Below are 13,912 nucleotides of genomic sequence, written 5' to 3'. Positions count from 1 at the left end.
TGATCCCAAACACACCGCCCGAGCAACGAAGGAGTGGCTTCGTAATAAGCATTTCAAGGTCTTGGAGTGGCCTAGCCAGTCTCCAGATCTCAACCCCATAGAAAATCTTTGGAGGGAGTTGAAAGTCCGTGTTGCCCAGTAACAGCCCCAAAACATCACTGCTCTAGAGGAGATCTGCATGGAGGAATGGGCCAAAATACCAGCAAAAGTGTGTGAAAACCTTGTGAAGACTTACAGAAAACATTTGACCTCTGTCATTGCCAACAAGGGGTATATAACAAAGTATTGAGATAAGTATTTGGTCAATAACAAAAGTTTATTTTCCACCATAATTTGCAAATAAATTAATTACATTTTTTTGTCTGTCATAGTTGAAGTGTACCTATGATGAAAATTACAGGCCTCTCTCATCTTTTTAAGTGGGAGAACTTGCACGATTGGTGGCTGACTATATACTTTTTTGCCCCACTGTATATTGTCGCAACCATAATTTTCTATGACTGAAAACAGCTTCTGGACATCAGAATAGCGGTCACCATCATCAATTTGGATGACCTTTTCTACTTCAAAGAGTCTACAGGTCTGGACATTCTGCTGACCATACTATTTACCAAGAGTTTTAATCTATACTTTTCATATCCGTCTATTTACCACCACAAACCGATGCTGGTACTAAGTCCACACTCAGCAGGCTGTATAGGGCCATAAGCAAACAAGAGCATGCATATCCAGATGCTGCGTTTCTTGTGGCCGGGGATTTTAATGCAGGCAACTGAAATCCGTTTTAACTCATTTTTACCAGCATGTCACCTGTGCAACTAGTGACATTGAGGAGTTTACCACATCAGTCACTGCCTTCATTAATAAGTGCATCGATGACGTCATCCCCACAGTGACCGTACATGCCCCAACCAGAATGCAACATCTGCAGTGAGCTAAAAGCCAGAGCTGCCGCTTTCAAGGAGCAGGACACTAATCCGGACGCTCATAAGAAATCCTGCTAAGATCTCAGACGAGCCATCAAACAGGCAAAATGTCAATACAGTACTAAGATCGAAATCTATTATGCCAGCTCTGATGCGCAACGAATATGGCAGGGCGTGCAAACTGTCAAGGATTACAAATGGAAACCCAGTCGCGCAAGACTACCAGATGAGCTAAATGCCTTCTATGCTCACGTAAAGGCAAACACTGACCCATGCATGAGTCCACCAGCTGTTCCGGACGACTGTGTGATCTCACTCTCCATTGCCGATGTGAGTAACACCTTTAAAACAGGTTAACATCCGCAAAGCCACGGTGGAATACCAAGACGGGTACTCAGAGCATGCGCTGACCAGCTGGCAAGTGTCATCACTGTCATTTTTAACCTATCCCTGACCCAGTCTAATACCAATTTGTTTCAAACAGACCACCAGAGTCCTTGCCTAAATGACCTTCGACCCATAGCACTCACATCTATAGCCATAAAAAGACATACTGGACCCAATGAAATTCACATCCAGTGCCAACAGATGACACAATCTCTATTGGACTCCACACTGCTCTCACTCACATGAGAAAAGGAATGCCCATGTAAGAATGCTGTTAATTGACTATAGCTCAGCATTCAACACCAAAGTCCCTACCAAACTCAGGGCCCTGGGACTGAACACCTCCCTCTGCAACTGGATCCTGGACTTCCTTGACGGGCTGCCCCCCAGGCAGTGACCGTAGGCAACACATTCGCCATGCTGACCATTAACACGTGGTCCCTTCAGGGGTGTGTGCTTAGTCTTCTCGTGTACTCCCTGTTCACTCACGACAGCGTAGCCGAGAGCCTCAAGTTCCTGTGTCCACATCACTAAGGAATTAACTTGTTCCTTACACCCACACAGTTGTGAAGATGGCACAACAGTGCCTCTTCCCCCTCAGGATTCTGTAAAAATTCAGCATGGGCCCTCAAATAGTTATACAGCTGCACCATTGAGAGCATCTTGACTTGCAAGGCGCTACAGAGGGTGGTGAGTACATCACTGGGGCCGAGCTACCGGTCATCCAGACCCTCTATATCAAGCGGTGTTAGAGGAAGGCTCAAAATATTGTACCAGTGCATCAAGTCTGGAACCAACAGGAGCCTGAACAGCTTCTAACCCCCCATGCCATAAGACTGCTAAATATGGCTGCTAAATAGCTAATCAAATGGCTACCTGGACTAACTGCATTAACCCTTTTTGCTCTTGCACTGACTATGCACACACACACACTCTACCCACACACGCTTACACGGACACCAACACATACACTTTTTTGCACTAACTGTGCACACTGAATTCTACCCACACACTCCCCAACGTGACACCCCAACTTGGGCTCCCGAGTGGCGCAGCAGTCTAAGGCAGTACCACTCAGTGCTAGAGGCATCACCCTAGTTCAATTCCAGGCTGTATCACAACTGGCCATGATTGGGAGTCCCATAGGGCGGTCGCACAATTGGCCCAGCGTTTTTCGGGTTAGGCAGTCATTGTCAGTTAAACACAATTTCTTATTTACTTGTCTAGTTAAATAAATCTTAATTTATTTTTACATTCAACCTCTGTTTAACGAGGCAAGTCAGTTAAGAACAAATTCTTATTTACAGTGACCGCCTACCCTGGCCAAACCCGGACGGCACTGGGCCAATTGTGTGCCGCCCTATGGGATTCCAAATCACGGCCGGATGTGATGCAGCCTAGATTCGAACCAGGTACTGCAAGTGATGCCTCTTGCACTGAGCTGCAGTGTTTTGGGAAACACACACACACACACACTTTACCCCTTCTATGTACATACTATCTCATACCCCTGCACATCAACTCGGTACAGTTACTCCCTGTATGTTTTTTCCCACTCATTATTGTTATTTACTGTGGAGTTATTTCTCGTGTCACCAGTTGCAAAAATCACTAAAGCTGGAGACTTATCTCCCTCAACAGCTGTCAGAGCAGCTCACAGATCCCTGCACCTGTACATAGACCATCTGTAAATAGCCCATCCAACTACCTCATTCACATACTGTATTTATTTATCTTGCTCCTTTGCACCACAATATCTCTACTTGCACATTCATCTTCTGCACATTCTATCATTCCAGTGTTTATTTGTTATATTGTAATTACTTCGCCACCATGGCCTATTTATTGCCTTACCTCCATTATCATACCTCATTTGCACATGTTGTATATAGACTTTTTCTACTGTATTATTGATTGTGTTTGTTTATTCCATATGTAACTCTGTGTTGTTGAATGTGTCGAACTGTTTTGCTTTATCTTGGCCAGGTCGCAGTTGCAAATGAGAACTTGTTCTCAACTAGCCTACCTGGTTAAATAAAATAAAAGCCTATTTTTTTCTGTTTAACTGCATTGTTGGAAAAGGACCCCTAAGTAAGCATTTAACTGTTAGTCTACGAAGCATGTGACAAATACAATTTAATTAGACATAGCCTAGGCTACTATGACAACGATTGGAACAAAATATCAGAATTAGGTTGCCTGTCTAAACGCAGCCCACATTTCTTTGAAGACGTGTTGATTTTGAAAGACAGCTGATTTATCCAATCTCGGCACAATATTTTGTTATCTCGAATCTGCACTCTCCAATCAGTGAAAGAAGACAGACGCCCTATTTTGCGGCCGACTGTAATGGGAAGATTGTTCAACCAATTTCAGGACAAAAATTGGCTGTGAAGAACACGGTTTGGCTGCAGGTTTGTTTCATATTAATTTAGCTAAAAAAAAAAAATCAAAATAGGTTAGTGGTTTGCGTTCAATTATTTGAGGCTGTTTGTTAGTTAACGTTATTTATTTTACATTTTAATCTGTCAATGGGGAATTACATCAGTTTTGGGCTCATTTGGGGACACGCCTCGAACTGTATCGCTAATATTAGCTAGCTAGGAGTCGAGCCTAGTTAATTTAGTTACCCAAACGTTTGCGGTTACCTCCGTTGAGAAAAGTGTAGCTAACGTGGTCAGTCATTCCTCAAGCTAACGTTTAGCTATGCAAAAGGGCCTTCGTTTCATACTGTAGTTGGCTAACTAGCGTGAATTAGCTAGCTTGCTAACTCGCCTCATACAGCGCATGTAACGTTACACATGGATTTAGCCAATAATCATAACTACTTGGTTAACGTTATCCAGATAACAGGTTCAGACAACGTTAACAGAAACATAACAGCTGACTTCTTGACAACAACAAAAAAATGCGCTCGATAACGCGTTACTGTACATGTGTTTGTGCAGAAGTAGCTAGCTAATATAGGCCTTCAGAGCTACCAAGTAATCTAGTTGGGTGGCAAGCTAACGTTACTAGCGAGATTACTTCCAGTGTTGCCACGCATTAGGTCATTGACTGGCTAACGTTAACTAGCTAGATAAATAGCTTGTCCACATCAGTATTAAGCAGACGTTAACCTGCTAATGTCATCCCTTTCTTACACAACACCCACACCAGAAGTAACTTATCTAGCTCGTTACAATGAGGTGGCAAACTACCCCCTACAAATTGTCGGGCGACCGTAGTGTTAATTTTAGACCCGTTAACATTACATTTAACTAATGTCATCAAACGGCAACCACTCGTATTTAGGGCGGTGATTTGATGTTTTACGTTAAATTACAGTATAGTAAGTGCACTTGTGTATTCTGTGGCACAGCAATAATGAATCAAAGTAGCCTAAAGACCGACAGATGGCGATATTAAGTTGTGCCATCTTACCGTCCAAATGCATTGTATGCAGCCGGCAATACATTCATATCCTCTGTGCATAAAATTAAAAACGGGGGAAAATGTGTACTTTCCTTTCCCACCACGCTGCTACTGGAGTGGCTAAAAACCAATGCCGGATGTTTTCAATCACGTTCAGCCAATCGGGTTTAAACTCAGACCAGGGGGTCAGTTCATTTTAAGCAAGCCTGTTGAGTTGGCAGCGTCACATTAGTGGAAACCAAGACTGTTCAAGGCAGTCCTGGATGTAACTAGATATGTTGAGTCCGGGACAATTTTAGCTAACCCTTTTCCTAACCATAATCTAATCGTCCCAACCTGCCACTATTTCTCCTAACCTGCTCCATAAGGGTTTCCTCACCTGCTACGAAAAGTAACTTCTGCTAGTCCAAACCAGCAGACCCGCCCAGAGTCTTGGTTTCCACTAATGAGATACAGCACTGCATTAGGTTAGGGGGGGGGAGAGACTGCTGCAACGTGATACAGAACATTCAGGATTATAATTTAGCTAGGAGGAAATCAAAGCCTATGCTGTCTGAATTGAGAATGTTGTAGGTAAGAAACGGTCCACGAGGGATACGAATGTATTGCTGGATGCATACAATGCATTTGGATGGTAAGATGACACTATCGCCATCTGCCAGCCTTTGGGATATACTTTTAGTTGTATGCAGGGGCAAGGCAACAGGTTTGATTAGTGACAGGATTGGTGAAGTCTTGTCTGACAAATCCTCAGTCCTCAAGAGGCATGGTCTTATTTCCATTGTTGCCTCCCCACAGCAGATCCACAGAGAGGAGCCTGTTCACATTTCACCGCTGGTGCAAGACAATGGAGACAGAAATTGAGCAGCAGGAAGAAGAGACCACGTTCAGCAACACTGACACTAACGGTAAGACATGAAGGCTATTCTGTCAGTGCACTCAAACATATCAACTATTGGAGAAAAGCAGTGTTGTCAGTCTTTACAGAAGGGACTCTACTGGTATAGCTGCATGCTGGCACCATGACTGCATGTCAGATGGCATGTTTGTTTTTGTTGTCCAATTCACTGCTGTTTTGGGAGCAGTTCTGCCCAGTTTTGATCCAGGAAGGGGAGTGGTAGGGGCTGAACACATGCTGGGTGTATGCTGTTGCCTGGCTGGAACATGTATAGGGCACAGTGTAGCATCAGGCTAACGCTCCAGGTTTCTCCCATCAGGTAAACGCCCTGCCGAGGACATGGACGAGGAGCAGGCCTTCAAGCGCTCTCGCAACACAGACGAGATGGTTGAGCTGCGGGTACTGCTACAGAGCAAAGTAAGCATGTCAACAGAAATGGGATTTTAGGCCTATTCCTTTTAAAAATCAGAAATTTCTGATAGTCCGCTGAATGATAGACACAACAATCTGACCCATTATTCTGTCCCTAAGTAAAATCCTCGTTTCCCCTCAGAATGCTGGCGCCGTTATCGGAAAGGGTGGCAAGAATATAAAAGCCTTACGCACAGACGTGAGTATACAGAATTGGCATCATCAAATCTTTTCCTCGACTAGGGGATTTGCTGTAAAGCTATAATTATTAGGACTGAGAATTGCTAGGGAACTCAGGATACGATATCACAATACTTGTGTGTCAATACAATATGTATTTCGATTGTCATGATTGTAGCGATTCTCATGATTGTGAGAATTCTATGTGTATTATGATTGGACGTTCCAAATGTATTATTGTTCACCATGTCTGCTGCAGAGACGAGGAGCATAAGGACGAGTTTTGATCACTCAGGGAAATAAAGTTGCTGGCTTACTACTTAAAAATTGGAGAACCTATAGGATGAAATACCAGTGTTTTAGCACAGCAGACTTGCGTGAGCTAATACTACCCACATTAGCAAATAAATATGTACAATGCATTCAAAGTATTCAGACCCCTTGACCTCCATGGTTAGATTACAGCCTTATTCTAAACTGGATTAACCCCCCTAAAATGACAAAGCAAACAGTTTTTTAAATGTTTGCAAATTTTAAACTGAAATCACATTTATATAAGTATTCAGACCCTTCAGATCACTACTTTGTTGAAGCACCTTCAGCAGCAATTACAGCCTTGAGTCTTCTTGGGTATGACACTACCAGCTTGGCACACCTGTATTTCCTGCGTTGTCTTGGCTGTGTGCTTAAGGTCATTGTCCTGTTGGAAGGTGAACATTCGCCCCAGTCGGAGGACCTTAACACTCTGGAGCAGGTTTTCATCAAGGATCTGCCTCCCAGTCCCTGCTGCTGAAAAACATGGTGGTTTCAAACTTGGTGGTTTCAAACTTCTTCCATTTAAGAATGATGGAGGCCACTGTGTTCATGGGGTCCTTTAATGCTGCAGATTTTTTTTGGGTAGCCTTCCCCAGATCTGTGCCTTGACACAATCCCGTCTTAGTGCTCTACAGACCATTTCTTCAACCTCATGGCTTGGTTTTTTCTCTGGCATACACTGTCAACTGTGGGACCTTATATAGACAGGTGTGAGCCTTTCCAAATCATGTCCAATCAATTGAATTTACCACAGGTGGACTCCAATCAAGTTGGAGAAACATCTCAAGGATGATCAATGGAAACAGAATGCACCTCATAGCAAAGGGTCTGAATACTTATGTAAATAAGATTTCTGTTTTTTATATTTGATACATTTGCAAAAATGTCTAAGCCTGTTTTCGCTTTGTCATTATGGGTATTGTGTGTTGATTGATACATTTTAGAATAAGGCAGTAACGTAACAATGTGGAAAGAGTCGAGGGTTTTGAATACTTTCTGGGTGCACTGTATATGTATAGATATCATATTGTCCAAAAATATTGAGACATGTAACTTTTTTTTCTTTTCTCCCATCACTAATAATTGATGTTGTATATTTAACATTTTCATAGACATTATGGTATCCAGCAACCCCATTTCTAATGACAACCCTAACGAGCCCTAGTAAACAAATGTGATCCGTGTAATTAAATAGTTTTCCTCTGATAAAAGTAATCTCCCATCTATAGACTGACTGTCATTGTTTGACTTGATTGGTCAAATGGTGCATGTCTGAAAGTTGGAGGTACAACTGCAGCTTTATTTTATACAGTAGTCAGATTATCGCTTTCCCAAATGGCACATCTATAGGTTGGCTCATGTGGACAGACATGGTTTGGCTCGATTGGACCAGATTTGGGGTCGAGGGTCATTGGGGCATTCTCATGGTTCAGATAAAAGGAAACGATCCTCCCTACTGAACTCTGAATGTGATTTCTAATGCCCCTTACAGCCTTGAAACTATACCGGACAGTGGCGATGTCCCTTCAACTGGTGTCTCAAAGCCTGAGCGGACCTATAGTCTGTTACAACCTCTATAGCCATTTAGCTAACAGTGTGTTTGTTAGAGCTGGCTCAGTCTAGTCGCCGTTGTTCTTTTTTTTCTTTTTTAAAAACAGTATAGTGATGGAGTATAGCGTGTATTCAATTAAAATGTATTCCTTCTCCCCCTCTTCCCTCTCCTTTACTTTTTTATTTTTGGCCACCTTCCTCCGTTGCCCATGTACTGGATCGACATGCCCCTCCTGCGTTGCCCACCTTGACGTTGGCCCAACCTCCGCCCCTGAACGCCCGCCCACCTGACACCCCGGTTGGCCCCGCCCCACCCCGCCGCCCGCCCACAAACGTGCCCCTCCTTAAACGGGCACCTTACTTGACATCATGTGATTGAATGCCCTTGCCCAATGCCAACCTCCACGGCCAATGCAGTACAATGCCAGTGTATCAGTCCCTGACAGCAGTGGCCCAGAGCGGTATGTCCCACCAGTTATTGCCTCACTGCCTGATTAGAACAGAGAAACATGTCTTTGATAACCTGCCTTCTGTTTCATTTTAACATTTTTTTACATATAGAACCCCTCCCCTTCCCCTTTATCAGGAGACGTGTATTGTTCCATTGAATTTTTCTGTCTTCTCCCCCCACATTTAGGTATTTCCATTTAATTTGGACCTTTTTTTGTCACTACAAATGAAGTCACTTGTCCCGTACAGGGGGAGATTTCAAAATAATAATCCTCCACTTTCAGTAGTTCTTGTTGAACTGTTGGATGTTTCCTTGCTGTGATATTATTCGTCTTGAACTGTGGAAAGGAAAGCCAATGATATTTCTCGCTCTGTCCTTCTGGCCCACCTTGCTCCCCCCTACCCCCTGCGCCCCTCCCCCAACCCACTGTTCTCAACATCACTGTTCATGATCTGAGCGCTCAAGCTCCGCCCACTCTGTCACTCATCACTGTCGTCTCTTTTTTTCCCCCCTTGTGCTGCATCTCCCTGTTTGGTTTCTCTCAGGCCCCCCCCATCGGTCCAGACTGCCTGCCAAACCTCTCATCCCCCCCTCGCTCCTGTCCGCCACCTAGTGGTTACCACTCGCATCCCCCCCCCACCCCCTGCTTTCTTTATTTGTTTCTGTTCTACCCCCGACCCCCTGTCACTATGAGAAGTTGTGCCGGTGGCACGATGGTGATGGCGAGTTTATTCTATCTTTTTTAAAGTGCTGCACATGATGGTTAAAAGAAGGCTTCTCTCTCCCCCCTCTGACTGTGGCCAGCCTTGTGCCTCACGTTGTAATCTAACGCCCTGTCAGACCTGCCCCATTCCAATCTTCCTGTCTTTCTTTGTTGAATGTGAGATAAGCGAGTGCATGTCAAGTTGCTCGTATTTCAGGGAAAGCCAAAAGATGTACAGTTTACAGCAGTCCTCTTCTTCCTTTGCTTTTATTTTTTTTAACTCTTTGTGTGACCTTCACGTGAGTGTTAGTCTTGAAGTAAGTTTTCTTTTACTTCTGTTTTTTCTTTTCTTTCTGTTTTGCCTCATTACCTGTGGCCACATGCCATTCCCTAACAGGATCCTGAGTGTGAGTGCAGATATTGACACTATCGGAGAGATTCTGCTGAAGATCATCCCTACTCTGGAAGAGGTGAGTCCCCCGCGGCCTCCAAAGACATACAGTACATGTGTAGGTTTGTATTTTTCCGGATCCTCAGTCGAGAGTTAAAGGCTGTATTTGACCTGACTGATCTGTACCTGTTTTTTCCTAGTACCAGCATTATAACGGGATTGATTTTGACTGCGAGCTGCGTTTGCTGATCCATCAGAGTTTGGCCGGAGGAATCATCGGGGTGAAAGGTGCCAAGATAAAGGAGTTAAGAGAGGTAAGATGGGATCCTGTTGTCTGTCATGTGTACACCACTGGTTTCAAAATGCTGACTTGACTCAGTCCATAGTCATGGTTAAAGATAAGCTGAAATGTAGAGTGCATGTACTTGATCAGTCCTTAATCGTTGTTGCCAACTTGTCCTTATTATTTCATGCTCAAAGCTGAAGAAGAGTCAAACCCATTTTGAACATTTGGCATTGTGGGTGTATTTCATGCTGAGCTTCCTCTGTCTCCACCAGAACACCCAGACCACCATCAAGCTGTTCCAGGAGTGCTGTCCTCAGTCCACTGACCGTGTGGTTCTGGTTGGAGGGAAGCCAGACCGTGTGGTTGAATGCATCAAAGTTATCCTGGACTTGGTATCTGAGGTGGGTGAGAGTTCAGTTCTGAGCCAGTGACCACAACACACTCACCCATCACCAGTGTCTAAACATGGAAACTCACTGAAAGTCAGTCACTTATACTAGAATTGTACCGATTTTAACAGCAGACACTTTCTTTGTTTTGTTTTACATATTCCATTTACAACAGTTGTGGACATTGTAGTAATTTCAGAGCTACATTTCTTCACAGGGCTACATACATATAGCATCTCAATAGTATTATCCATCTTTCTGTAGGCTCCTATCAAAGGGCGCGCCCAGCCCTATGACCCCAACTTCTACGACGAGACGTATGACTACGGCGGCTTCACCATGATTTACGAAGAGCGGGGCCGGCGGCCCATGGGGGCTTCCCCATGCGGGGCAGGGGGGGCTTTGAACGCATGCCCCCCGGCCGCGGGGGCCGACCTATGCCCCCCTCCAGACGGGACTATGACGACATGAGCCCTCGTCGGGGACCGCCCCCTCCCCTGCCAGGTAGAGGAGGGCGTGGAGGGAGCCGGGCTCGAAACCTGCCCCTCCCCCCACCCCCACCCCCAAGAGGAGGGTAAGGAGCTTAGCTTCCTTTTTGTTCTTTCATTGACTTGTTTGTTTATGGCTACCTCTTTTTTATCACGTTCAGGTACTCAGTAAAAAAAATCTAACCGTGTACTTTCCCTGTGTGTAAGTGTCACAGCTTCCCCACTACTGTTAGTCATATACATAATCTCAGGGATTTCTCCTATGTTAACGCGATCATATGGACCTAAGTCATACTATTAGACTAGTCCTTAAAGTAATCTTTAAGTTCTCAGTTCCACTGAGTCATGTTGCCCGTGTTGTTTGTTTGCAGAGGGGACCGGTTCTCCCACCAGAGTTATCACGGCAACATGGACGACAGACCAAAGTAAGTAATTTGTGTAAAAGGCAGCAACTGCGAAATGTGGTTAGGGTGAAACTTCTCCAAATCAGCATAGTTTTTTGGAGAATGGAGCTCTCGGCTGTGGAGTTGAAAATGTTGGGTTTACTCTTCTGTTGATTTAATGGGCATCAATATGATTTTAACCATGGCACAGTAGCTATTCTGTCAACATAACCTCTTTTCCTATAAGTGGATGACTATATGAACACCACATCTGCATCGGTGTCCACCAATGAATACTGATTCCAAAACAAGTTGTTGTGGCTCTTCACACTCTCGGGTGGCTAAACGACAAGCCAAGAAGGACTTGTCACACTTGTGTTGTATGGACTTGTCAGCCCGTTGGTTTGGGGGACACTGTCTGTCCACTAAAGGTGGTAAACTGAACCCTCTCCATCTCATGCCATGTTAACCCTGACAACCTCCCATCTTATCGAAGCAGCGACAGGAGAGGAAGACCAGGAGACCGCTACAACAGCATGGTGAGTGACCTCAGCATTTGTGTTTGGATAAGGGTTTACGCATGGTAGAGCGAGTTAGTCTGTCAATTGCCTGGTGTTATAATAGTAGGCAAGTCGACACAGTTTGGATTGTCGTAGCTGCTCTACTTATGGAAATGGATTGGTATTGTTTTCCTGTTCTAGTGAAAGCCCTGTGGTTTGGACACTGTGGCGCTGCTCTTCAACGAGCGAGCGCACTGGTTAGGCCTCCTGTTGCCTAGCAACAGTTGTCTCCTTGGTTACCAAGGAGCAGCTGAGTACATAGTCTGGAGCTGCTAAACTAACAAATGAACTTGAGGTGAAACCAAAGCGATTTCCGGGCAGGGTTGGTAGGGTCGTACCAATAATGTACATAGTCGAAAATGAATAGGGCAGCTAAGATTCATATGCGCAAATTATGGAGCTCAATCTTAAATGTAAACCAGTATTGACTTGATGTAGGTTTCAGTGTTGTAATAAGCTTCTCATTTTGTCTTTCTCTCTTCCCCATGTCCTGCTGAATACAGAGTGGTGGATATGGTGGTGAGTCTCCTCTCTTCCCCATTTACTTTTGGTCATGGTAGTCTCTACCCTGTTTGAATGTCTCTTAGGTCGGTGTAAAGACCTTTCTGTCCAGTAAGCACCACCAGCTCTCCCCTGTCCTTTGTCACCCTGTTGGTCTATGTAGTCTGTCAGCCACAATGTGACGTATTGTTATTCTTTTCCTCCATCTTTTCAAAGACAACAATTCCTCGTGGGAGCCCTTTCAGTCTGGTGAGTGAAAAAGGATCACATTTGTATCATGTCTCATTTTGTTGCTTCTGTATTTTGTTGTCGTTTTTATAAAGGGAAGACTTTCCCCACAACAGTGGGTAAATTCTAAATGATATCTCTTGGGTCTCTGCAGGTGGCCGAGGGTCATACAGTGACATCGGGGGTCCCGTCATCACAACACAAGTGACCATCCCCAAAGATGTGAGTAAAGTATCAAATAGCAGTCCCAATCATAATCTTACCACCACATACACACTTCCATAAAATATGTACAGGAGAAAAAAAAGAGTTGAGATTATTTCCAATTGATCAGAAACTCCTCACATAAGCCTCTATTATTCATACATTGTTGAAATTGCCCCTATACCTGGTTGTCATTGTGCCAATCACATTGTTGGGGAAAAGTAACCCTGGCTCCTCACTTGTCGTAGCTGGCCGGCTCCATCATCGGGAAGGGCGGCCAGCGAATCAAGCAGATCCGTCACGAGTCGGGAGCGTCCATCAAGATAGACGAGCCACTAGAGGGCTCAGAGGACCGCATCATCACCATCAATGGAACACAGGACCAGATCCAGAACGCCCAGTATCTACTGCAGAACAGGCACGTGCTAGCACCCTTTCCTCTTCTCCGGTGAAAGCAGTATGGTGGAAACCTATTCAACCCGTCACCTATCAGTGGTAATCAAGGAAGAAAAAAAATAGTTGTTCATGACTAATGGAAATGAAATTGAACATAATGGAGTTTTAGAAATGATTCCTGGGGTTCCTTTATTCACTTTCCCACTGTTTTGTGTTGCAGTGTGAAGCAGTACTCTGGTCGGTTCTTCTAAACAGGAAAGTGGAGTGAAGCCAAACTGCCATGCGCATTCTCTCCCTCAGAGCCAACATTCCCCTGCTTTGGGTAGATGTGCTCTCCCCCGGTCATTTAACACACCATCTTTTAATTAGAAGAAGTTTGGAAATTCTCTCAAAGCTGTCGAATGAATCCCTGTTATTTTTAGCGCTGCTTGTTTTTTTTCTGGATTCTTGTGCTGTTCTGTACTTGGAGTAAACTCATGTGTTCTCTCTCCGCCTCCCCTGAGCCACTCCTCCCCCAGAGTCAGTACAGCATGCAGAATGTAATCTTGTTTTGTAAGGAACATTTTATGATTAAAAAAATAAATGTAGGTTCTTTTTGCTTTTTTTTTTAACTGAAAGACTAGGTGCTGTATAAAAACTGAAATATACAGTAATCATTGTTTTATTTTGTTGGTTATCTGATGGGGCCAAAAGGAAAAGTACTGTTGATTTAATTTCAGTGTAAGTTTTCTACCTGATTTCAGATGTTTAACAAGCCACTCTTAGGGATTTAGACTTGCTTTTGAGTCAGTTTGTAAGCATTTGTTACATTTTAGATGGGATCTTTGTAGACGCCAGTCAGTTTGCAAGG

At 44.2% G+C, this 13,912-nt stretch overlaps 1 protein-coding gene across 1 annotated transcript; it reads left to right on the top strand.

Moving 5' to 3' along the window:
* The first annotated feature begins 3,619 nt into the window (after nucleotides 1–3,619).
* On the top strand, nucleotides 3,620–13,650 carry LOC135517666 (heterogeneous nuclear ribonucleoprotein K-like). The gene is given in 17 exon segments (XM_064942171.1): nucleotides 3,620–3,727; nucleotides 5,526–5,635; nucleotides 5,945–6,042; nucleotides 6,179–6,235; nucleotides 8,500–8,543; nucleotides 9,634–9,706; nucleotides 9,828–9,941; nucleotides 10,186–10,314; nucleotides 10,567–10,669; nucleotides 10,672–10,876; nucleotides 11,162–11,215; nucleotides 11,670–11,712; nucleotides 12,237–12,252; nucleotides 12,451–12,483; nucleotides 12,617–12,684; nucleotides 12,915–13,084; nucleotides 13,283–13,650. Coding segments are annotated over 16 exon segments (1,299 nt in total). The 5' UTR covers nucleotides 3,620–3,727; nucleotides 5,526–5,574; the 3' UTR covers nucleotides 13,314–13,650.
* The last annotated feature ends 262 nt before the right edge of the window (nucleotides 13,651–13,912 follow it).

This window comes from Oncorhynchus masou, chromosome 28 (genome assembly GCF_036934945.1).
Source record: "Oncorhynchus masou masou isolate Uvic2021 chromosome 28, UVic_Omas_1.1, whole genome shotgun sequence".
NCBI lineage: Eukaryota > Metazoa > Chordata > Actinopteri > Salmoniformes > Salmonidae > Oncorhynchus > Oncorhynchus masou.
The sequence above is the reverse complement of the archived record's forward strand: the minus strand, read 5'-3'. Positions and strand labels throughout refer to the sequence as shown.